Raw genomic sequence first — 26,812 nt, 5'->3', positions numbered from 1 at the left:
AAGAGTTTACCTCTCCACTCAGCAGATAATAGATATATAGAAGAGTTTACCTCTCCACTCAGCAGATAATAATAGAAATATAGAAGAGTTTACCTCTCCACTCAGCAGATAATAATAGATATATAGAAGAGTTTACCTCTCCACTCAGCAGATAATGATAGAAATATAGAAGAGTTTACCTCTCCACTCAGCAGATAATAATAGAAATATAGAAGAGTTTACCTCTCCACTCAGCAGATAATAATAGAAATATATAAGAGTTTACCTCTCCACTCAGCAGATAATAATAGATATATAGAAGAGTTTACCTCTCCACTCAGCAGATAATAATAGAAATATAGAAGAGTTTACCTCTCCGCTCAGCAGATAATGATAGAAATATAGAAGAGTTTACCTCTCCACTCAGCAGATAATGATAGAAATATAGAAGAGTTTACCTCTCCACTCAGCAGATAATAATAGAAATATAGAAGAGTTTACCTCTCCACTCAGCAGATAATAATAGAAATATAGAAGAGTTTACCTCTCCGCTCAGCAGATAATAATAGAAATATAGAAGAGTTTACCTCTCCACTCAGCAGATAATAGAAATATAGAAGAGTTTACCTCTCCACTCAGCAGATAATAGAAATATAGAAGAGTTTACCTCTCCGTTCAGCAGATAATAATAGAAATATAGAAGAGTTTACCTCTCCGCTCAGCAGATAATAATAGAATTATAGAAGAGTTTACCTCTCCACTCAGCAGATAATTATAGATATATAGAAGAGTTTACCTCTCCACTCAGCAGATAATGATAGAAATATAGAAGAGTTTACCTCTCCGCTCAGCAGATAATAATAGAAATATAGAAGAGTTTACCTCTCCGCTCAGCAGATAATAATAGAAATATAGAAGAGTTTACCTCTCCACTCAGCAGATAATGATAGAAATATAGAAGAGTTTACCTCTCCACTCAGCAGATAATAGAAATATAGAAGAGTTTACCTCTCCGCTCAGCAGATAATAATAGAAATATAGAAGAGTTTACCTCTCCACTCAGCAGATAATAGAAATATAGAAGAGTTTACCTCTCCGCTCAGCAGATAATAATAGAAATATAGAAGAGTTTACCTCTCCGCTCAGCAGATAATAATAGAAATATAGAAGAGTTTACCTCTCCACTCAGCAGATAATAATAGAAATATAGAAGAGTTTACCTCTCCACTCAGCAGATAATAGAAATATAGAAGAGTTTACCTCTCCACTCAGCAGATAATAATAGAAATATAGAAGAGTTTACCTCTCCACTCAGCAGATAATGATAGAAATATAGAAGAGTTTACCTCTCCACTCAGCAGATAATAATAGATATATAGAAGAGTTTACCTCTCCACTCAGCAGATAATGATAGAAATATAGAAGAGTTTACCTCTCCACTCAGCAGATAATAATAGAAATATAGAAGAGTTTACCTCTCCACTCAGCAGATAATAGAAATATAGAAGAGTTTACCTCTCCACTCAGCAGATAATAATAGATATATAGAAGAGTTTACCTCTCCACTCAGCAGATAATAATAGATATATAGAACAGTTTACCTCTCCACTCAGCAGATAATGATAGAAATATAGAAGAGTTTACCTCTCCGCTCAGCAGATAATAATAGAAATATAGAAGAGTTTACCTCTCCACTCAGCAGATAATAATAGAAATATAGAAGAGTTTACCTCTCCGCTCAGCAGATAATAATAGAAATATAGAAGAGTTTACCTCTCTACTCAGCAGATAATAATAGAAATATAGAAGAGTTTACCTCTCCACTCAGCAGATAATAGAAATATAGAAGAGTTTACCTCTCCACTCAGCAGATAATAATAGAAATATAGAAGAGTTTACCTCTCCACTCAGCAGATAATAATAGAAATATAGAAGAGTTTACCTCTCCACTCAGCAGATAATAGAAATATAGAAGAGTTTACCTCTCCACTCAGCAGATAATAATAGAAATATAGAAGAGTTTACCTCTCCACTCAGCAGATAATAATAGAAATATAGAAGAGTTTACCTCTCCACTCAGCAGATAATAGAAATATAGAAGAGTTTACCTCTCCACTCAGCAGATAATAATAGAATTATAGAAGAGTTTACCTCTCCACTCAGCAGATAATAATAGAAATATAGAAGAGTTTACCTCTCCACTCAGCAGATAATAATAGAAATATAGAAGAGTTTACCTCTCCACTCAGCAGATAATGATAGAGATATAGAAGAGTTTACCTCTCCACTCAGCAGATAATAATAGATATATAGAAGAGTTTACCTCTCCACTCAGCAGATAATAATAGAAATATAGAAGAGTTTACCTCTCCACTCAGCAGATAATAATAGAAATATAGAAGAGTTTACCTCTCCACTCAGCAGATAATAATAGATATATAGAAGAGTTTACCTCTCCACTCAGCAGATAATAATAGAAATATAGAAGAGTTTACCTCTCCACTCAGCAGATAATAGAAATATAGAAGAGTTTACCTCTCCACTCAGCAGATAATAATAGAAATATAGAAGAGTTTACCTCTCCACTCAGCAGATAATAGAAATATAGAAGAGTTTACCTCTCCGCTCAGCAGATAATAGAAATATAGAAGAGTTTACCTCTCCACTCAGCAGATAATAATAGAAATATAGAAGAGTTTACCTCTCCACTCAGCAGATAATAATAGAATTATAGAAGAGTTTACCTCTCCACTCAGCAGATAATAGAAATATAGAAGAGTTTACCTCTCCGCTCAGCAGATAATAGAAATATAGAAGAGTTTACCTCTCCACTCAGCAGATAATAATAGAAATATAGAAGAGTTTACCTCTCCACTCAGCATATAATAGAAATATAGAAGAGTTTACCTCTCCACTCAGCATATAATAGAAATATAGAAGAGTTTACCTCTCCACTCAGCAGATAATAATAGAAATATAGAAGAGTTTACCTCTCCACTCAGCAGATAATAATAGAAATATAGAAGAGTTTACCTCTCCACTCAGCAGATAATAATAGAAATATAGAAGAGTTTACCTCTCCACTCAGCAGATAATAATAGAAATATAGAAGAGTTTACCTCTCCACTCAGCAGATAATGATAGAGATATAGAAGAGTTTACCTCTCCACTCAGCAGATAATAATAGATATATAGAAGAGTTTACCTCTCCACTCAGCAGATAATAATAGATATATAGAAGAGTTTACCTCTCCACTCAGCAGATAATAATAGAAATATAGAAGAGTTTACCTCTCCACTCAGCAGATAATGATAGAGATATAGAAGAGTTTACCTCTCCACTCAGCAGATAATAATAGAAATATAGAAGAGTTTACCTCTCCACTCAGCAGATAATAATAGATATATAGAAGAGTTTACCTCTCCACTCAGCAGATAATAATAGAAATATAGAAGAGTTTACCTCTCCACTCAGCAGATAATAGAAATATAGAAGAGTTTACCTCTCCACTCAGCAGATAATAGAAATATAGAAGAGTTTACCTCTCCACTCAGCAGATAATAGAAATATAGAAGAGTTTACCTCTCCACTCAGCAGATAATAATAGATATATAGAAGAGTTTACCTCTCCACTCAGCAGATAATAATAGATATATAGAAGAGTTTACCTCTCCACTCAGCAGATAATAATAGAAATATAGAAGAGTTTACCTCTCCACTCAGCAGATAATAGAAATATAGAAGAGTTTACCTCTCCACTCAGCAGATAATAGAAATATAGAAGAGTTTACCTCTCCACTCAGCAGATAATAGAAATATAGAAGAGTTTACCTCTCCACTCAGCAGATAATAATAGATATATAGAAGAGTTTACCTCTCCACTCAGCAGATAATAATAGAAATATAGAAGAGTTTACCTCTCCACTCAGCAGATAATAATAGAAATATAGAAGAGTTTACCTCTCCACTCAGCAGATAATAGAAATATAGAAGAGTTTACCTCTCCACTCAGCAGATAATAATAGATATATAGAAGAGTTTACCTCTCCACTCAGCAGATAATAATAGATATATAGAAGAGTTTACCTCTCCACTCAGCAGATAATAATAGATATATAGAAGAGTTTACCTCTCCACTCAGCAGATAATAGATATATAGAAGAGTTTACCTCTCCACTCAGCAGATAATAATAGAAATATAGAAGAGTTTACCTCTCCACTCAGCAGATAATAATAGAAATATAGAAGAGTTTACCTCTCCACTCAGCAGATAATAGATATATAGAAGAGTTTACCTCTCCACTCAGCAGATAATAATAGAAATATAGAAGAGTTTACCTCTCCACTCAGCAGATAATAATAGAAATATAGAAGAGTTTACCTCTCCACTCAGCAGATAATAGATATATAGAAGAGTTTACCTCTCCACTCAGCAGATAATAATAGAAATATAGAAGAGTTTACCTCTCCGCTCAGCAGATAATGATAGAAATATAGAAGAGTTTACCTCTCCACTCAGCAGATAATGATAGAAATATAGAAGAGTTTACCTCTCCACTCAGCAGATAATAATAGAAATATAGAAGAGTTTACCTCTCCACTCAGCAGATAATAATAGAAATATAGAAGAGTTTACCTCTCCGCTCAGCAGATAATAATAGAAATATAGAAGAGTTTACCTCTCCACTCAGCAGATAATAGAAATATAGAAGAGTTTACCTCTCCACTCAGCAGATAATAGAAATATAGAAGAGTTTACCTCTCCGCTCAGCAGATAATAGAAATATAGAAGAGTTTACCTCTCCACTCAGCAGATAATAATAGAAATATAGAAGAGTTTACCTCTCCACTCAGCAGATAATAATAGAATTATAGAAGAGTTTACCTCTCCACTCAGCAGATAATAGAAATATAGAAGAGTTTACCTCTCCGCTCAGCAGATAATAGAAATATAGAAGAGTTTACCTCTCCACTCAGCAGATAATAATAGAAATATAGAAGAGTTTACCTCTCCACTCAGCATATAATAGAAATATAGAAGAGTTTACCTCTCCACTCAGCATATAATAGAAATATAGAAGAGTTTACCTCTCCACTCAGCAGATAATAATAGAAATATAGAAGAGTTTACCTCTCCACTCAGCAGATAATAATAGAAATATAGAAGAGTTTACCTCTCCACTCAGCAGATAATAGATATATAGAAGAGTTTACCTCTCCACTCAGCAGATAATAATAGAAATATAGAAGAGTTTACCTCTCCACTCAGCAGATAATAATAGATATATAGAAGAGTTTACCTCTCCACTCAGCAGATAATGATAGAAATATAGAAGAGTTTACCTCTCCACTCAGCAGATAATAATAGAAATATAGAAGAGTTTACCTCTCCACTCAGCAGATAATAATAGAAATATAGAAGAGTTTACCTCTCCACTCAGCAGATAATGATAGAGATATAGAAGAGTTTACCTCTCCACTCAGCAGATAATAATAGATATATAGAAGAGTTTACCTCTCCACTCAGCAGATAATAATAGATATATAGAAGAGTTTACCTCTCCACTCAGCAGATAATAATAGAAATATAGAAGAGTTTACCTCTCCACTCAGCAGATAATGATAGAGATATAGAAGAGTTTACCTCTCCACTCAGCAGATAATAATAGAAATATAGAAGAGTTTACCTCTCCACTCAGCAGATAATAATAGATATATAGAAGAGTTTACCTCTCCACTCAGCAGATAATAGAAATATAGAAGAGTTTACCTCTCCACTCAGCAGATAATAATAGATATATAGAAGAGTTTACCTCTCCACTCAGCAGATAATAATAGATATATAGAAGAGTTTACCTCTCCACTCAGCAGATAATAATAGAAATATAGAAGAGTTTACCTCTCCACTCAGCAGATAATGATAGAGATATAGAAGAGTTTACCTCTCCACTCAGCAGATAATAATAGATATATAGAAGAGTTTACCTCTCCACTCAGCAGATAATAATAGATATATAGAAGAGTTTACCTCTCCACTCAGCAGATAATAATAGAAATATAGAAGAGTTTACCTCTCCACTCAGCAGATAATGATAGAGATATAGAAGAGTTTACCTCTCCACTCAGCAGATAATAATAGAAATATAGAAGAGTTTACCTCTCCGCTCAGCAGATAATAATAGATATATAGAAGAGTTTGCCTCTCCACTCAGCAGATAATAATAGAAATATAGAAGAGTTTACCTCTCCACTCAGCAGATAATAATAGAAATATAGAAGAGTTTACCTCTCCACTCAGCAGATAATAGAAATATAGAAGAGTTTACCTCTCCACTCAGCAGATAATAATAGATATATAGAAGAGTTTACCTCTCCACTCAGCAGATAATAATAGATATATAGAAGAGTTTACCTCTCCACTCAGCAGATAATAATAGATATATAGAAGAGTTTACCTCTCCACTCAGCAGATAATAGATATATAGAAGAGTTTACCTCTCCACTCAGCAGATAATAATAGAAATATAGAAGAGTTTACCTCTCCACTCAGCATATAATAGAAATATAGAAGAGTTTACCTCTCCACTCAGCATATAATAGAAATATAGAAGAGTTTACCTCTCCACTCAGCAGATAATAATAGAAATATAGAAGAGTTTACCTCTCCACTCAGCAGATAATAATAGAAATATAGAAGAGTTTACCTCTCCACTCAGCAGATAATAGATATATAGAAGAGTTTACCTCTCCACTCAGCAGATAATAATAGAAATATAGAAGAGTTTACCTCTCCACTCAGCAGATAATAATAGATATATAGAAGAGTTTACCTCTCCACTCAGCAGATAATGATAGAAATATAGAAGAGTTTACCTCTCCACTCAGCAGATAATAATAGAAATATAGAAGAGTTTACCTCTCCACTCAGCAGATAATAATAGAAATATATAAGAGTTTACCTCTCCACTCAGCAGATAATAATAGATATATAGAAGAGTTTACCTCTCCACTCAGCAGATAATAATAGAAATATAGAAGAGTTTACCTCTCCGCTCAGCAGATAATGATAGAAATATAGAAGAGTTTACCTCTCCACTCAGCAGATAATGATAGAAATATAGAAGAGTTTACCTCTCCACTCAGCAGATAATAATAGAAATATAGAAGAGTTTACCTCTCCACTCAGCAGATAATAATAGAAATATAGAAGAGTTTACCTCTCCACTCAGCAGATAATAGAAATATAGAAGAGTTTACCTCTCCACTCAGCAGATAATAATAGAATTATAGAAGAGTTTACCTCTCCACTCAGCAGATAATAATAGAAATATAGAAGAGTTTACCTCTCCACTCAGCAGATAATAATAGAAATATAGAAGAGTTTACCTCTCCACTCAGCAGATAATGATAGAGATATAGAAGAGTTTACCTCTCCACTCAGCAGATAATAATAGATATATAAAAGAGTTTACCTCTCCACTCAGCAGATAATAATAGAAATATAGAAGAGTTTACCTCTCCACTCAGCAGATAATAATAGAAATATAGAAGAGTTTACCTCTCCACTCAGCAGATAATGATAGAGATATAGAAGAGTTTACCTCTCCACTCAGCAGATAATAATAGATATATAGAAGAGTTTACCTCTCCACTCAGCAGATAATAATAGAAATATAGAAGAGTTTACCTCTCCACTCAGCAGATAATAATAGAAATATAGAAGAGTTTACCTCTCCACTCAGCAGATAATAATAGATATATAGAAGAGTTTACCTCTCCACTCAGCAGATAATAATAGAAATATAGAAGAGTTTACCTCTCCACTCAGCAGATAATAGAAATATAGAAGAGTTTACCTCTCCACTCAGCAGATAATAATAGAAATATAGAAGAGTTTACCTCTCCACTCAGCAGATAATAGAAATATAGAAGAGTTTACCTCTCCGCTCAGCAGATAATAGAAATATAGAAGAGTTTACCTCTCCACTCAGCAGATAATAATAGAAATATAGAAGAGTTTACGTCTCCACTCAGCAGATAATAATAGAATTATAGAAGAGTTTACCTCTCCACTCAGCAGGTAATAGAAATATAGAAGAGTTTACCTCTCCACTCAGCAGATAATAATAGAAATATAGAAGAGTTTACCTCTCCGCTCAGCAGATAATAGAAATATAGAGGAGTTTACCTCTCCACTCAGCAGATAATAATAGAAATATAGAAGAGTTTACCTCTCCACTCAGCAGATAATAATAGATATATATAAGAGTTTACCTCTCCACTCAGCAGATAATAATAGAATTATAGAAGAGTTTACCTCTCCACTCAGCAGATAATAGAAATATAGAAGAGTTTACCTCTCCGCTCAGCAGATAATAGAAATATAGAAGAGTTTACCTCTCCACTCAGCAGATAATAATAGAAATATAGAAGAGTTTACCTCTCCACTCAGCAGATAATAATAGAATTATAGAAGAGTTTACCTCTCCACTCAGCAGATAATAATAGAATTATAGAAGAGTTTACCTCTCCACTCAGCAGATAATAATAGAAATATAGAAGAGTTTACCTCTCCACTCAGCAGATAATAATAGAAATATAGAAGAGTTTACCTCTCCACTCAGCAGATAATAATAGAAATATAGAAGAGTTTACCTCTCCACTCAGCAGATAATAATAGATATATAGAAGAGTTTACCTCTCCACTCAGCAGATAATAGAAATATAGAAGAGTTTACCTCTCCACTCAGCAGATAATAATAGATATATAGAAGAGTTTACCTCTCCACTCAGCAGATAATAATAGATATATAGAAGAGTTTACCTCTCCACTCAGCAGATAATAATAGAAATATAGAAGAGTTTACCTCTCCACTCAGCAGATAATGATAGAGATATAGAAGAGTTTACCTCTCCACTCAGCAGATAATAATAGAAATATAGAAGAGTTTACCTCTCCACTCAGCAGATAATAATAGATATATAGAAGAGTTTACCTCTCCACTCAGCAGATAATAGAAATATAGAAGAGTTTACCTCTCCACTCAGCAGATAATAATAGATATATAGAAGAGTTTACCTCTCCACTCAGCAGATAATAATAGAAATATAGAAGAGTTTACCTCTCCACTCAGCAGATAATGATAGAAATATAGAAGAGTTTACCTCTCCACTCAGCAGATAATAATAGAAATATAGAAGAGTTTACCTCTCCACTCAGCAGATAATAATAGAAATATAGAAGAGTTTACCTCTCCACTCAGCAGATAATAATAGAAATATAGAAGAGTTTACCTCTCCACTCAGCAGATAATGATAGAGATATAGAAGAGTTTACCTCTCCACTCAGCAGATAATAATAGAAATATAGAAGAGTTTACCTCTCCACTCAGCAGATAATGATAGAAATATAGAAGAGTTTACCTCTCCACTCAGCAGATAATAATAGATATATAGAAGAGTTTACCTCTCCACTCAGCAGATAATAATAGAAATATAGAAGAGTTTACCTCTCCACTCAGCAGATAATAATAGATATATAGAAGAGTTTACCTCTCCACTCAGCAGATAATGATAGAGATATAGAAGAGTTTACCTCTCCACTCAGCAGATAATAATAGAAATATAGAAGAGTTTACCTCTCCGCTCAGCAGATAATGATAGAAATATAGAAGAGTTTACCTCTCCACTCAGCAGATAATAATAGAAATATAGAAGAGTTTACCTCTCCACTCAGCAGATAATAATAGAAATATAGAAGAGTTTACCTCTCCACTCAGCAGATAATAATAGAAATATAGAAGAGTTTACCTCTCCACTCAGCAGATAATAGAGATATAGAAGAGTTTACCTCTCCACTCAGCAGATAATAATAGATATATAGAAGAGTTTACCTCTCCACTCAGCAGATAATAATAGATATATAGAAGAGTTTACCTCTCCACTCAGCAGATAATAGAGATATAGAAGAGTTTACCTCTCCACTCAGCAGATAATAATAGATATATAGAAGAGTTTACCTCTCCACTCAGCAGATAATAGAAATATAGAAGAGTTTACCTCTCCACTCAGCAGATAATGATAGATATATAGAAGAGTTTACCTCTCCACTCAGCAGATAATAATAGAAATATAGAAGAGTTTACCTCTCCACTCAGCAGATAATAATAGAAATATAGAAGAGTTTACCTCTCCACTCAGCAGATAATAATAGAAATATAGAAGAGTTTACCTCTCCACTCAGCAGATAATAATAGATATATAGAAGAGTTTACCTCTCCGCTCAGCAGATAATAATAGAAATATAGAAGAGTTTACCTCTCCACTCAGCAGATAATAATAGAAATATAGAAGAGTTTACCTCTCCACACAGCAGATAATAGATATATGGAGCAGTTACCTCTCCGCTCAGCAGGGAGATGATCTCCAGGGCGCAGGCGATGATTCTTCGGGACGTCTCTGCCTCCATCCTCGGCCGTCGCTCAGGTGACAGATGTTGGATGATGTCGGGGGATGGAGACCTTCAGCTTCTGTATAATAACGGCTGATACCAGAGAACAATCTGCAGCTGCTGCACTGTGGAGATGAAGGACCTGTGGTGATGTCAGCACCATGTGACCAGGAGGGGCGGAGCTCAGCAGTGCTGTGGTGGAGCAGGGCCTGTGGTGACGTCAGCACCATGTGACCAGGAGGGGGCGGAGCTCAGCAGAGCTTTTGAGCAGCAGCACCTTTGATGACGTCAGTGTCATGTGACAGGAGGGGCGGAGCTGTGGAGTATATATAGGAGCAGGCTGGGCTGTGGTGAGGAGGAGTAGTTGCAGCGTCTCTCAGTGAGTGAAGGTTAATCAGAGGGAATAGACCCTGAGCTGTGGCTGTGATCTGTGGTGGGGTGGAGCCGCAGACCCCTCCTGTACACTCTTCCATCCTTTCTCATGCAGCAGTGATAGGAGGAGGCTGGGGACATTGTGGCAGCAGAATCCTCCGTGGGGTCCTCACTGTGTCCTGTGGGTCCTGTCGCCCATGAGGAGCCCGAGTTGTACACTGTCTACCTATCCCTGCTGGTCCATGATACCGACCAGCGAGCTCCTCTCTCGTCACCCAGCACCGGCCCCTCTCCAGGGTGGTCTATGAGTGGAGGGGGCACCAGTGCGCAGGGGATTTGGGTGCCAACTAGTGAGGAGCGAGCACCGAGGATTTCCGGGATTATTCGGCGGGAGCTCGGTTCTCCTCCCTTTAATGCTGGTGCCAGTCAGCATGCAGGGATGGTCCGCCAGGCACTGTAACGCTGCAGCCATCTTTGTTGTGGCATTACAGTGACTGGCTGGCTGCACAGCATCATCGGGTCTAGAAGAGACCGGACGCCGCCGCATTCTGCTCCGGACTCAGTGCAGGGAGAGCTGCTGCTGAGATCGGGTCACATTTCCGGGTTTATCAGTCAGTGTGGGTCTAATATCAGATTTTACACAAATCTTAATCCGGATTATTTTATTCCAGACCCCCTCTTTTCTTTTGCTTGTTCTCATATTGAACATTGTGGTTTGTCAGACGCCTCCTCTATCTGTGGGCTACAAATTGTGGCATTTCAGGGCTTCTTTATACTGGTTTTCCAGTGTCTTAGGGTGAGTGTCCACGGTCAGTTAACGCTGCGTGTTTGACGCTGCGCAGAGCTGCAGCGTCAAACACGCAGCGTCCAGATGTTCCAGCATAGTGGAGGGGATTTTTTGAAATCCCGTGTCCACTATGCGTGGAAACCCGCACATGCGGCCCTGTGACTCCAGACATGCTGCGCGTCTTTTCAGATCGCAGCATGTCCGTGCTACCTGCGGCGACGCTGCGTCGCCGCAGGTAATATCACAGGGCCCTATGGCAAAGGGTGCGATGATCCCAGATGTGTACAGTACACATCCGGCATGATCGCGTCCCAGAAAGGGGGCGGACTTAGCAATGAGCGGCTTCGCCGCTCCAACGATACCGCCGGCCATCCTGAGCGTGGACACATACCCTTACCCTACTTACTAGCAACCTTTTTTTTTAAATGTTCCTATATTCCAGATAATTTAAACTGTGGTTTTCCCGCACACAGATCACATATAAGTTTGCTCCAAATTCAGCCATTTGTAATGAACAAAGAAAATATTTTAGTAGTCCATTTAAAATGGGCAAGGCGCGTGGCAAGGGACGGTGAGGTGGACGTGATGCTGATGGTGCATGCAGAGGCCGTGGCCAAGCTGAAAATGGGCTACAACAAACACCCACATATTCTCGCTCGACCTTCCTGTCCCAATTACTAGGGGACCACAGAACACCACTATTGAACCCAGAGCAGTGTCAAATGGTTGTTGGTTGGATAGCGGATAATGCTTCCAGTCACTTTGCCTCCACCACCACGTCTTCCACACGGTCAAGTCTGAGTAGCCGTGAGTCTGGACCACATATTCCTCACCCTGATCCTCCTTCCTCCCACCATGCCAAGTGTCCTGAGACAACTGATCCCACACTTGGACACTCTGAAGAGCTGTTGTCACAGAGTGACTGACCCGGTATAAAACGACCCAACCGTAGGTCTGTCACGAACAGCACAACACACAAGGGAACACCGGGGACACAATTACAACGGTGGGCCCTGTCGGTAGGGGCTGGGGTAATGGGCACCTCCTGCACTGGCCAGCAGATGTGCCCTGATCTTGCTACCGTCCCTATACGGGTTCTTTCAACCCATTGCCGACCAGGATACCTAGTCCCTCACTTGCCCTGCACCTATCCCTAAGTAGGGAACTGGCAGGTGAGAGCACGGGTCCCACCGCTGCACTAATACAACACGGGGTAAGGAAATACAGACAAGGTAAGGTAAACAACACTTAGCTTAATGCTGCAAGGCACAGCTTAGCAGGAAGAAACACCAGATTCACTGGACACAGCAGTAGAACAACAGTTCCCAGAAAGCTCCTACTCCCAGCTTGGTCGCTGAAAAATGAACTAACACCGACAGCTGATGAACCAGGTGACTTCCTAAAGGATGGAGGGAGTGGTCACCACAAACATCAGCTGGCCCAGCAGCAATGCAATAACACCAGCGGCCACCAGGGGGGAAAACTGCATTAACCCCCGATGACCAGAAAGGAAAAAAGGTCTTAAACTGAGGCAAACCAGATCTGCCACAAATCCAAAATTGGATCGTGACAGCTGTTCACTTTTCCATTTATAGATTCGGGACTCTTGGCCGGTCCACTTGAAGCAGGGCAAGAGGAGATCGCATGTAGCGATTCCCAAATATTTGACCAGCCCCGGTCACACGAAGGCGAAAGTGGGAACGTGTCACAAGAGGTGGACGATGATGAGAAACAATTGCTAGAAAGTCAGGAGGAGGACCAGGGTGCGGATGTGCTAGATGAGGTGGTGGATGATATAGTAACTGACCGAACCTGGCAGGAGGACATGCAGAGCGAGGACAGCAGTACACATGTGAACGAGGCATATCACCCCAACAGGCAGGAAGAAACTGTGTGGTGGTCGCCGACAGAAGGCTTGCATCCATTCCCGCAACACCAATACGACGGAAGTTGCCATTCCATCTGTTACGTCTTCCTGAGTCTGGTTGTTTTTTTAGAGACTCTGCTGATAACTCCAAACAGGCCATTTGCACCAGCAGCCATGCCCGCATCAGCAGGGGTAGCAAAACTAGCAGCCTGACCACCACCAGCATGATAAGGCACATGGCAGCAAAGCACCTGACTTTGTGGGCCGAACTCCAGGCTCCAGGACCACTGTCTGCGGGTGACACCACTGCTTCCACTGTTTTGCGTGCAAGCCAATCCCCTGTCCACAGTGCATACGAAGATGCCTTTTGCCCTGCACCTGTTGTTGCCCATAGTCAACCAGCACCATCATCAAGCACGTCCTGGTCCCAGCGCAGCGTTCGGTTGTCTATACCCCAGTCATTGGAACGCAAGCGGAAATACCCAGCCAACGCCCCACAGGCCACAGTACTAAATTCACACATTTCTCACCTGCATGCACTCGAAATGTTGCCTTTTAGGCTCGTGGAGATGGAGGCTTTCCACAACCTGATGGTGGTGGCCATCCCAAGGTACTCGGTCCCCAGGCACCACTAATTCTACCGGTGTGCCGTACCGGCATTACACAAGCACGTGTCCCAAATTACCCGTGCCCGCCACAATGCTGTTACTGGGAAAGTCCACCTAACCACGGACACATGGTGGTGGCTCTGAGGCAAGGTGAGCTCACACACGTACCATGCCTGGCCCATGTGCTTATTAACCTCGTGGTTCAAACGTTTTCTCGAAAGCTATCCAGAGCTGCTGGTTCTGCTTGTGAAAGTACACCACCTGTGTGCCCATTTTAGAAAGTCAGCTACAGCTTCAGCTGCTCTTGCCGTGCTTCAGCAGCATTTGCAGCTTCCTGCTGACCGACTGGTGTGTGATGTCTCCACGCCTTGAAACTCTACACTACATATGTTGGAAAGGATTTGTGAGCAGAAGAGGGCAGTTGCTGACTACCAGAATCAACAAGGCCATCATTATTCAGTTCTGACTACACACATAAAGGTACCTTCACACTAAGCGACTTTGCAGCTATAACGATAGCGATCCGTGACGTTGCAGCGTCCTGGATAGCGATATCGTTGTGTTTGACATGCAGCTGTGATATCGCTGGTCGTTGCTGAAAGTTCAGAACTTTATTTGGTCGTCAGATCGGCGTGTATCGTTGTGTTTGACAGCAAAAGCAACGATACCAGCAATGTTTTACAATGGTAACCAGGGTAAATATCGGGTTACTAAGCGCAGGGCCGCGCTTAGTAACCCAATATTTACCCTGGTTACCATTGTAAAAGTAAAAAAAAACACTACATACTCACCTTCTGATGTCTGTCAGGTCCCCCGGTGTTGTGAACTGTACTTCTTGGCTCCCTCTTGTGGTCACTAGTGGTATGGCACTGGGATTGTCTTTCCCCAGGTTGGTACCCACCTGGTTCGTTAGGCCAGGGGTGTTGCTATTTAAACTTCCTGGATTCTTAGTCTGGTGCCTGGCATCGTTGTAATCAGTTCATTTCTGTTTGCTCCTGTCTGCTGGTCCTGGTTCTTTGCAAGATAAGCTAAGTCCTGCTTCCTTATTTTTGTTTATTTGCATTGTTCTAATTTTTGTCCAGCTTGTACAAAATGTGATTCCTGATATTGCTGGAAGCTCTAGGGGGCTGATATTCTCCCCCCTCACCGTTAGTCGGTTCGGGGGTTCTTGAATATTCAGCGTGGATATTTTGATAGGGTTTTTTGCTGACCGTATAAGTCATCTTCCTATTTTCTGCTATTAGTCAGTGGGCCTCTCTTTGCTAAAATCTAGTTCATTCTTACGTTTGTCTTTTCTTCTTACCTCACCGTTATTATTTGTTGGGGGCTTGTATTTATCTTTGGGGTCTTTTCTCTGGAGGCAAGAGAGGTCTTATTTTCCCTTATAGGGTTAGTTAGTTCTCCGGCTGGCGCGAGACATCTAGAATCAACGTAGGTACGTTCCCCGGCTACTGCTAGTTGTTTGTGCTAGGATCAGGTATACGGTCAGCCTAGTTACCACTTCCCTATGAGCCGGGTTTTTTGTGTTTGCAGACTTTGCTGAAACCTCTGAGATCCTCTGCCATTGGGATCATAACAGTATGCCAGGCTGAAGTGAATAGTTAATGCATTGCAGAAGCGGGATTAAAAGAAAAGAAGTTCTGAGTTTTTTGTTTTTTTCTTCCTCCCCTTTTTCTCTGAGTGGCTTGAAGCTTTGCTGCAGACATGAATGTCCAGACTCTGATTACTAGTGTGGATCAGCTTGCTGCACGGGTGCAGGGCATTCAGGATTTTGTTACTAGTAGTCCTATGTCAGAACCTAAAATACCTATTCCTGAGCTGTTCTCTGGAGATCGATTTAAATTTAGGAATTTTAGGAATAATTGTAAATTGTTTCTATCTTTGAGACCTCGTTCGTCTGGAGACTCAGCTCAGCAAGTTAAAATTGTTATCTCCTTCTTGCGTGGCGACCCTCAGGATTGGGCTTTCTCGTTGGCGCCAGGAGATCCTGCATTGGCAAATGTTGATGCGTTTTTTCTGGCGCTCGGATTGCTTTATGAGGAGCCCAATCTTGAAATTCAGGCAGAGAAAGCCTTGCTGGCTATTTCTCAAGGTCAGGATGAAGCTGAAGTGTATTGCCAAAAATTTCGGAAATGGTCCGTGCTTACTCAATGGAATGAGTGTGCTCTGGCCGCAAATTTCAGAAATGGCCTTTCTGAAGCCATTAAGAATGTGATGGTGGGTTTCTCCATTCCTACAAGTCTGAATGATTCTATGGCGCTGGCCATTCAGATTGACCGGCGTTTGCGGGAGCGCAAATCCGCTAATCCTCTGGCGGTGTTGTCTGAACGGACACCTGTCTCAATGCAATCTGATAGAATCCTGACTAGAACCGAACGGCAAAATCATAGACGTCAGAATGGGTTGTGTTTTTACTGTGGTGATTCTACACATGTTATATCAGCATGCTCTAAACGGCCATCAAAGGTTGTTAGTCCTGTCGCCATTGGTAATTTGCAGCCTAAGTTCATTTTGTCTGTGACTTTGATTTGCTCATTATCTTCCTACCCTGTTATGGCATTTGTGGATTCAGGTGCTGCCCTGAGTCTTATGGATTTATCGTTTGCCAAGCGCTGTGGTTTTGTCCTGGAGCCTTTAGAAAATCCTATTCCTCTTAGAGGAATTGATGCTACGCCATTGGCGGAGAATAAGCCGCAGTATTGGACACAAGTGACCATGTGCATGACTCCTGAACATCGGGAGGTGATTCGTTTTCTTGTTCTGCATAAAATGCATGATTTGGTCGTTTTAGGTCTGCCATGGTTACAGACCCATAATTGTTATGACCCCAATGGCAGAGGGTCTCAAAAGTACATACCAAGTCTGCAAACACAAAAAACCAGCTCATAGGGCAGTGGTAACTGGGCTGACCATATATCTAATCCTAGCACCACAAATAGCAGCAGCCGGGGAACGTGCCTACGTTGGTTCTAGACGTCTCGCGCCAGACGGAGAACTAACTAACCCTAGAAGGGAAAAGATAGACCTTTAACAGTATGCCAGGCCAAGGTTGAATGTTTAATGCATTGCAGAAGAGGGATTACAAGAAAGGAAAGTCTGAGTTTTTTTTTTTTTCTTTCCTCTCTTTTTTCCTCCCCTTTACCTCTGAGTGGCTTGTGCTTGCTGCAGACATGAATGTCCAGACCTTGATTACAAGTGTGGATCAGCTTGCTGCTCGTGTGCAGGGCATACAAGATTTTGTTACCAGTAGTCCAATGTCTGAACCTAAAATACCTATTCCTGAACTGTTCTCTGGAGACCGATTTAAGTTTAGGAATTTCAGGAATAAGTGTAAATTGTTTCTATCTCTGAGACCCCGTTCGTCTGGAGACTCAGCTCAGCAAGTGAAAATTGTTATCTCTTTCTTACGGGGCGACCCTCAGGATTGGGCCTTCTCGCTAGCGCCAGGAGATCCGGCATTGGCAAATATTGATGCGTTTTTTCTGGCGCTCGGATTGCTTTACGAGGAACCCAATCTTGAAATTCAGGCAGAAAAAGCCTTGCTGGCTATTTCTCAGGGTCACGATGAAGCTGAAGTGTATTGCCAAAAATTTCGGAAGTGGTCCGTGCTTACTCAGTGGAATGAGTGTGCTCTGGCCGCAAATTTCAGAAATGGCCTTTCTGAAGCCATTAAGAATGTGATGGTGGGTTTCTCCATTCCTACAGGTCTGAATGATTCCATGGCGCTGGCTATTCAAATTGACCGGCGTTTGCGGGAGCGCAAAGCCGCGAATCCTCTGGTGGTGTTGTCTGAACAAACACCTGATTTAATGCAATGTGGTAGAATTCAGACTAGAAATGAACGGAAAAATCATAGACGTCAGAATGGTGCGGGATTCTTTTTTGTGGCCAAGAAGGACGGATCTTTGAGACCTTGTATTGACTATCGGCTTCTGAATAAAATCACTGTTAAATTTCAGTATCCTTTGCCTCTGTTGTCGGATTTGTTTGCCCGGATTAAAGGTGCCAAGTGGTTCACCAAGATAGATCTTCGTGGTGCGTACAACCTTGTGCGCATTAAGCAAGGAGATGAATGGAAAACTGTTATGACCCCAATGGCAGAGGGTCTCAAAAGTACATACCAAGTCTGCAAACACAAAAAACCAGCTCATAGGGCAGTGGTAACTGGGCTGACCATATATCTAATCCTAGCACCACAAATAGCAGCAGCCGGGGAACGTGCCTACGTTGGTTCTAGACGTCTCGCGCCAGCCGGAGAACTAACTAACCCTAGAAGGGAAAAGATAGACCTTTCTTGCCTCCAGAGGAAAGACCCCAAAAGTTGGATACAAGCCCCCATCAAATAATAACGGTGAGGTAAGGAGAAAAGACAAACGTAAGAATGAACTAGATATTTAGCAAAGAGAGGCCCACTGACTAATAGCAGAATATAGTAAGATGACTTATACGGTCAGCAAAAACCCTATCAAAGTTTCCACGCTGGATATTCAAGAACCCCCGAACCGTCTAACGGCCCGGGGGGAGAACACCAGCCCCCTAGAGCTTCCAGCAAAATCAGGAATCACATTTAGTACAAGCTGGACAAAAAATAAGAGAAATGCAAATAACCAAAAAACAAGGAAGCAGGACTTAGCTTAATTTTGCAAGATCCAGGACCAGCAGACAGGAGCAAACAGAAAGGATCTGATTACAACAATGCCAGGCACTGGACTGAGAATCCAGGAAGTTTATATAGCAACACCCCTGGACTAACGACCCAGGTGGGTGCCAAACTGAGAAAAGACAATCCCAGAGTCATATCACTAGTGACCACAAGAGGGAGCCAAAAAAGTCTAATTCACAACACATAATCCAGTTTTGGATTGGAGGGCTATGTCTGTGTCAAGTTGGGGCTGTCAGGGAATTCATTGCGATTCCCCGCCGGTGTCTATTGCTTCCTCTACTCCTTCAGAAGTTCCTGAGTATTTGTTTGACTATCAGGATGTATTCAGTGAGTCCAGGTCCAGTGCTCTTCCTCCTCATAGGGACTGTGACTGCGCTATAGATTTGATTCCGGGTAGTAAATTTCCTAAGGGACGATTATTTAATCTGTCTGTACCTGAGCATGCCGCAATGCGTTCTTATATCAAGGAGTCTTTGGAGAAGGGGCATATTCGTCCATCCTCTTCCCCTCTTGGTGCGGGATTCTTTTTTGTGGCCAAGAAGGACGGATCTTTGAGACCTTGTATAGACTATCGGCTTCTGAATAAAATCACTGTTAAATTTCAGTATCCTTTGCCTCTATTGTCGGACTTGTTTGCCCGGATTAAGGGTGCCAGGTGGTTCACCAAGATAGATCTTCGTGGTGCGTACAACCTTGTGCGCATTAAGCAGGGAGATGAATGGAAAACTGCATTTAATACGCCCGAAGGTCATTTTGAGTACTTGGTGATGCCTTTTGGGCTCTCTAATGCTCCTTCAGTGTTTCAGTCCTTTATGCATGACATCTTCCGGAAGTATCTGGATAAATTTATGATTGTTTATCTGGATGATATTCTGGTTTTTTCTGATGATTGGGACTCGAATGTAAAGCAGGTCAGGATGGTGTTTCAGGTTTTGCGTGATAATGCTTTGTTTGTGAAGGGCTCAAAGTGTCTCTTTGGAGTGCAGAAGGTTCCCTTTTTGGGTTTTATTTTCTCCCCTTCTGCTGTGGAGATGGACCCAGTCAAGGTCCGAGCTATTCATGATTGGACTCAACCCACGTCTGTTAAGAGTCTTCAGAAGTTCTTGGGTTTTGCTAACTTCTACCGTCGTTTTATCGCTAAATTTTCTAGCGTTGTTAAACCTTTGACGGATATGACCAAGAAAGGTTCTGATGTTGCTAATTGGGCTCCTGCAGCCGTGGAGGCCTTCCAGGAGCTGAAGCTCCGGTTTACTTCGGCGCCTGTTTTGTGTCAGCCTGATGTCTCACTTCCCTTTCAGGTTGAAGTGGATGCTTCTGAGATCGGTGCAGGGGCTGTTTTGTCGCAGAGAGGCTCTGGTTGCTCTGTAATGAGACCATGTGCTTTTTTTCTAGGAAGTTTTCGCCTGCTGAGCGGAACTATGATGTTGGGAATCGGGAGTTGTTGGCCATGAAGTGGGCATTTGAGGAGTGGCGTCATTGGCTCGAGGGTGCTAAGCATCGTGTGGTGGTCTTGACTGATCACAAAAATCTGATGTATCTCGAGTCTGCTAAGCGCCTGAATCCTAGACAGGCTCGTTGGTCATTGTTTTTCTCCCGTTTTGACTTTGTGGTCTCGTACCTGCCTGGTTCAAAGAATGTGAAGGCTGATGCTCTTTCTAGGAGCTTTGTGCCTGACTCTCCTGGAGTCTCAGAGCCAGCTGGTATTCTTAAAGAGGGAGTAATCTTGTCGGCCATTTCTCCTGATTTGCGACGTGTGTTGCAGAGATTTCAGGCTGGTAGACCTGACTCTTGTCCACCTGACAGACTGTTTGTTCCTGATAAATGGACCAGCAGAGTTATTTCCGAGGTTCATTCCTCGGTGTTGGCAGGGCATCCGGGGATTTTTGGCACCAGAGATTTGGTAGCTAGGTCCTTTTGGTGGCCTTCCTTGTCACGGGATGTGCGGTCATTTGTGCAGTCCTGTGCGACTTGTGCTCGGGCTAAGCCTTGCTGTTCTCATGCCAGCGGGTTGCTTTTGCCCTTGCCCGTCCCGAAGAGGCCTTGGACACACATTTCCATGGATTTCATTTCAGATCTTCCGGTGTCTCAAGGAATGTCTGTCATCTGGGTGGTGTGTGATCGTTTTTCCAAGATGGTCCATTTGGTGCCCTTGCCTAAGTTGCCTTCCTCTTCCGATCTGGTTCCTTTGTTCTTTCAGAATGTGGTTCGTTTGCACGGCTGTTGTGAAATTGATTTTGGGCTCCCCCGGTGGCCACTGGTGGAATTGAACTGGTGTGCATCATCCCCTCTGTTCACCTGTTTCCATCAGGATGTGGGAGTCGCTATTTAGCCTTGCTCCTCTGTCACTTCCATGCCGGTCAACATTGTAATCAGAAGCCTTTCTGTGCATGTTCCTGCTGCTAGACAACTCCCAGCTAAGTTGGACTTTAGTCCTTGTTTGTTTTTGCATTTTGTTCCAGTTCACAGCTGTAGTTTCGTTTCTGTGTCTGGAAAGCTCTTGTGATCTGAAATTGCCACTCTGATGTTATGAGTTAATACTAGAGTCTTAAAGTAATTTCAGGATGGTGTTTTGATAGGGTTTTCAGCTGACCATGAAAGTGCCCTTTCTGTCTTCCTGCTATCTAGTAAGCGGACCTCAATTTTGCTAAACCTATTTTCATACTACGTTTGTCTATTTCATCTAAAATCACCGCCAATATATGTGGGGGCCTCTGTCTGCCTTTCGGGGAATTTTCTCTAGAGGTGAGCCAGGACTATATTTTCCTCTGCCAGGATTAGTTAGTCCTCCGGCCGGCGCTGGGCGTCTAGGGATAAAACGTAGGCAAACGCTACCCGGCTACTGTTAGTTGTGCGGCAGGTTTAGTTCATGGTCAGTTTAGTTTCCATCCTTCCAAGAGCTAGTTCTTATGTTTGCTGGGCTATGTTCTCTTGCCATTGAGAACCATAACAGTTTGACCGGCCCAAAAAAGGGTTAAATTAATTGACAGAGAAAGGAGAGAAAAGAGAAGTCTGCTGAAGATTTTTTTTTTTTTTTTTTTTTTCCCTTCAGTTCTGAGTGTGCTTGTAATTGAATCTCTTGCAAGTCTGCCTATATTGCAGCCTTTCTCTCTCTCTCTCCTTCTAATCCTAGACAGGCGCGCTGGTCGTTGTTTTTCTCTCGGTTTAATTTTGTGGTGTCCTACCTGCCAGGTTCTAAGAATGTTAAGGCGGATGCCCTTTCTAGGAGTTTTGAGCCTGACTCCCCTGGTAATTCTGAACCTACAGGTATCCTTAAGGATGGAGTGATATTGTCTGCCATTTCTCCAGACCTGCGGCGGGCCTTGCAGGAGTTTCAGGCGGATAGACCTGATCGTTGCCCACCTGGTAGACTGTTTGTTCCTGATGATTGGACCAGTAAAGTCATTTCTGAGGTTCATTCTTCTGCGTTGGCAGGTCATCCTGGAATCTTTGGTACCAGGGATTTGGTGGCAAGGTCCTTCTGGTGGCCTTCCCTGTCTCGAGATGTGCGAGGCTTTGTGCAGTCTTGTGACGTTTGTGCTCGGGCCAAGCCTTGTTGTTCTCGGGCTAGTGGATTGTTGTTGCCCTTGCCTATCCCGAAGAGGCCCTGGACGCACATCTCGATGGATTTTATTTCGGATCTTCCTGTTTCTCAGAAGATGTCTGTCATCTGGGTGGTGTGTGACCGTTTCTCTAAGATGGTCCATTTGGTTCCCCTGCCTAAGTTGCCTTCTTCTTCCGAGTTGGTTCCTCTGTTTTTTCAAAATGTGGTCCGTTTGCATGGTATTCCGGAGAATATCGTTTCTGACAGAGGAACCCAATTCGTGTCTAGATTTTGGCGAGCATTCTGTGCTAGGATGGGCATAGATTTGTCTTTCTCGTCTGCTTTCCATCCTCAGACTAATGGCCAGACCGAGCGGACGAATCAGACCTTGGAGACATATTTGAGGTGTTTTGTGTCTGCAGATCAGGATGATTGGGTTGCTTTTTTGCCTTTAGCGGAGTTTGCCCTCAATAATCGGGCCAGCTCTGCCACCTTGGTGTCTCCTTTTTTCTGTAATTCGGGGTTTCATCCTCGATTTTCTTCTGGTCAGGTGGAATCTTCGGATTGTCCTGGAGTGGATGCTGTGGTGGAGAGGTTGCATCAGATTTGGGGGCAGGTAGTGGACAATTTGAAGTTGTCCCAGGAGAAGACTCAGCTTTTTGCCAACCGCCGGCGTCGGGTTGGTCCTCGGCTTTGTGTTGGGGACTTGGTGTGGTTGTCTTCTCGTTTTGTCCCTATGAGGGTTTCTTCTCCTAAGTTTAAGCCTCGGTTCATCGGCCCGTACAAGATATTGGAGATTCTTAACCCTGTGTCCTTCCGTTTGGACCTCCCTGCGTCTTTTTCTATTCATAATGTTTTTCATCGGTCATTATTGCGCAGGTATGAGGTACCGGTTGTGCCTTCCGTTGAGCCTCCTGCTCCGGTGTTGGTTGAGGGCGAGTTGGAGTACGTTGTGGAAAAAATCTTGGACTCCCGTGTTTCCAGACGGAAACTCCAGTATCTGGTCAAATGGAAGGGATACGGTCAGGAGGATAATTCTTGGGTGACTGCCTCTGATGTTCATGCCTCCGATCTGGTCCGTGCCTTTCATAGGGCTCATCCTGATTGCCCTGGTGGTTCTGGTGAGGGTTCGGTGCCCCTTCCTTGAGGGGGGGGTACTGTTGTGAAATTGATTTTGGGCTCCCCCGGTGGCCACTGGTGGAATTGAACTGGTGTGCATCATCCCCTCTGTTCACCTGTTTCCATCAGGATGTGGGAGTCGCTATTTAGCCTTGCTCCTCTGTCACTTCCATGCCGGTCAACATTGTAATCAGAAGCCTTTCTGTGCATGTTCCTGCTGCTAGACAACTCCCAGCTAAGTTGGACTTTTGTCCTTGTTTGTTTTTGCATTTTGTTCCAGTTCACAGCTGTAGTTTCGTTTCTGTGTCTGGAAAGCTCTTGTGATCTGAAATTGCCACTCTGATGTTATGAGTTAATACTAGAGTCTTAAAGTAATTTCAGGATGGTGTTTTGATAGGGTTTTCAGCTGACCATGAAAGTGCCCTTTCTGTCTTCCTGCTATCTAGTAAGCGGACCTCAATTTTGCTAAACCTATTTTCATACTACGTTTGTCTATTTCATCTAAAATCACCGCCAATATATGTGGGGGCCTCTGTCTGCCTTTCGGGGAATTTTCTCTAGAGGTGAGCCAGGACTATATTTTCCTCTGCCAGGATTAGTTAGTCCTCCGGCCGGCGCTGGGCGTCTAGGGATAAAACGTAGGCAAACGCTACCCGGCTACTGTTAGTTGTGCGGCAGGTTTAGTTCATGGTCAGTTTAGTTTCCATCCTTCCAAGAGCTAGTTCTTATGTTTGCTGGGCTATGTTCTCTTGCCATTGAGAACCATAACACACGGCATTCCTGAGAATATCGTGTCTGACAGAGGATCCCAGTTTGTGTCCAGGTTCTGGCGATCCTTTTGTGCTAAGATGGGCATTGATTTGTCGTTTTCGTCTGCCTTTCATCCTCAGACTAATGGCTAAACGGAGCGAACTAATCAGACACTGGAGGCTTATTTGAGATGTTTTGTTTCTGCGGATCAGGATGATTGGGTGACCTTCTTGCCATTGGCTGAGTTTGCCCTTAGTAATCGGGCTAGTTCCGCTACTTTGATTTTGCCATTTTTCTGCAACTCTGGTTTTCATCCTCGTTTTTCCTCGGGGCATGTGGAGCCTTCTGACTGTCCTGGGGTGTATTCCGTGGTGGATAGGTTGCAGCGGATTTGGAATCATGTGGTGGACAACTTAAAGTTGTCACAGGAGAAGGCTCAGCGTTTTGCCAACCGCCGCCGCGGTGTGGGTCCCCGACTTCGTGTTGGGGATTTGGTATGGCTGTCTTCTCGGTTTGTTCATATGAAGGTCTCCTCTCCTAAATTCAAGCCTCGCTTCATCGGTCCTTATAAGATTTTGGAAATCCTTAATCCAGTTTCCTTTCGTTTGGATCTTCCGGTGTCGTTTGCCATTCACAACGTGTTCCATAGGTCTTTGTTGCGGCGGTACGTTGTGCCTGTGGTTCCTTCTGTTGAGCCTCCTGCTCCGGTGTTGGTTGAGGGCGAGTTGGAGTACGTGGTGGAGAAGATCTTGGATTCTCGTCTCTCTAGACGGAGGCTTCAGTATCTGGTCAAATGGAAGGGCTATGGTCAGGAGGATAATACCTGGGTGGTCGCCTCTGATGTTCATGCGGCCGATTTGGTTCGTGCCTTTCACGCTGCTCATCCTGATCGCCCTGGTGGTCTTGGTGAGGGTTCGGTGACCCCTCCTTAAAGGGGGGGTACTGTTGTGAACTATACTTCTTGGCTCCCTCTTGTGGTCACTAGTGGTATGGCACTGGGATTGTCTTTCCCCAGGTTGGTACCCACCGGGTTCGTTAGGCCAGGGGTGTTGCTATTTAAACTTCCTGGATTCTTAGTCTGGTGCCTGGCATCATTGTAATCAGTTCATTTCTGTTTGCTCCTGTCTGCTGGTCCTGGTTCTTTGCAAGATAAGCTAAGTCCTGCTTCCTTATTTTTGTTTATTTGCATTGTTCTAATTTTTGTCCAGCTTGTACAAAATGTGATTCCTGATATTGCTGGAAGCTCTAGGGGGCTGATATTCTCCCCCCTCACCGTTAGTCGGTTCGGGGGTTCTTGAATATTCAGCGTGGATATTTTGATAGGGTTTTTTGCTGACCGTATAAGTCATCTTCCTATTTTCTGCTATTAGTCAGTGGGCCTCTCTTTGCTAAAATCTAGTTCATTCTTACGTTTGTCTTTTCTTCTTACCTCACCGTTATTATTTGTTGGGGGCTTGTATTTATCTTTGGGGTCTTTTCTCTGGAGGCAAGAGAGGTCTTATTTTCCCTTATAGGGTTAGTTAGTTCTCTGGCTGGCGCGAGACGTCTAGAATCAACGTAGGTACGTTCCCCGGCTACTGCTAGTTGTTTGTGCTAGGATCAGGTATACGGTCAGCCTAGTTACCACTTCCCTATGAGCCGGGTTTTTTGTGTTTGCAGACTTTGCTGAAACCTCTGAGATCCTCTGCCATTGGGATCATAACACCCCGGCGTCCACGCTGCTGCTCAGAGCTTCCTGCACTGTGTGAGCGCCGGCCAGCGTAAAGCATGGCACAGCGGTGACGTCACCGCTGTGCTCTGCTTTCAGTTTACGGCCGGCGCTTACACAGTGCAGGAAGCTCTGAGCAGCAGCGTGGACGCCAGGGGACCTGACAGACATCAGAAGGTGAGTATGTAGTGTTTTTTTTTACTTTTACAATGGTAACCAGGGTAAACATCGGGTTACTAAGCGCGGCCCTGCGCTTAGTAACCCGATGTTTGCCCTGGTTACCCAGGGACTTCGGCATCGTTGGTCGCTGGAGAGCTGTCTGTGTGACAGCTCTCCAGCAACCACACAATGACGAAACAGCGACGCTGCAGCGATCGGCATCGTTGTCTGTATCGCTGCTGCGTCGCTTAGTGTGAAGGTACCTTAAGACCTAAGGAGTGGACATGGATGTCAGACCTATGTACCATCGTACAAAACATTTTTAGGGATCCACCAAGACGGTGAGCCGTGATGATGCCATAATTAGTGCCACCATCCCGCTTCTCTGCATTCTGAAAAGCTTTCTGCTCACAATGAAAGAATATGCATTGCAGGCGGAGCACGAGGACATGGAGCAAGAAACCATACAGGGTGATTACACACAGCCCAGCCTCACGTCGTCCCAACATGGATTGGCAAACAATGACCCCGTTACCCTGGCATTATGAAAATTTTCGGTGACACTCATTGCTGGTTGGTGACACCTCTAGACCCACTCTACAAGGAGAACTTTCAGTCTCTTCTTCCAGAGGCAGAAAGGTCTACCAAAATGTTGCAGTGCCAGAGGGCCCATGTAGCGAAATTACTAAAAAAAAAAAATCCCATCTGAGAACGCTGGCAGCAGACATCATAGTTCATTGGACAACCAAGCATGATAATGATCCCAAGCACACCACCAGGATAACGAAGGAGTGGCTTTGTAGGAAGC

General features: G+C 42.7%; 1 protein-coding gene across 4 annotated transcripts in view; it reads right to left on the bottom strand.

Moving 5' to 3' along the window:
• LOC143808873 (uncharacterized) overlaps positions 1-26,812 on the bottom strand; it is a 623,474-nt gene that overhangs the window by 189,487 nt on the left and 407,175 nt on the right. Inside the window, exon 1 of one of the 4 annotated variants that reach the window (XM_077292020.1) lies at positions 10,380-10,598. The exons of the other annotated variants lie outside the window; for them this stretch is intronic. Within the exon in view, the coding sequence (XP_077148135.1) occupies positions 10,380-10,448 (69 nt within the window). The 5' untranslated portion in view covers positions 10,449-10,598. Of the gene's footprint in view, positions 1-10,379; positions 10,599-26,812 lie in introns of those variants that run through there. 4 annotated transcript variants of the gene reach the window in all.

This window comes from Ranitomeya variabilis, chromosome 2 (assembly GCF_051348905.1).
Source record: "Ranitomeya variabilis isolate aRanVar5 chromosome 2, aRanVar5.hap1, whole genome shotgun sequence".
NCBI lineage: Eukaryota > Metazoa > Chordata > Amphibia > Anura > Dendrobatidae > Ranitomeya > Ranitomeya variabilis.
The sequence above is the reverse complement of the archived record's forward strand: the minus strand, read 5'-3'. Positions and strand labels throughout refer to the sequence as shown.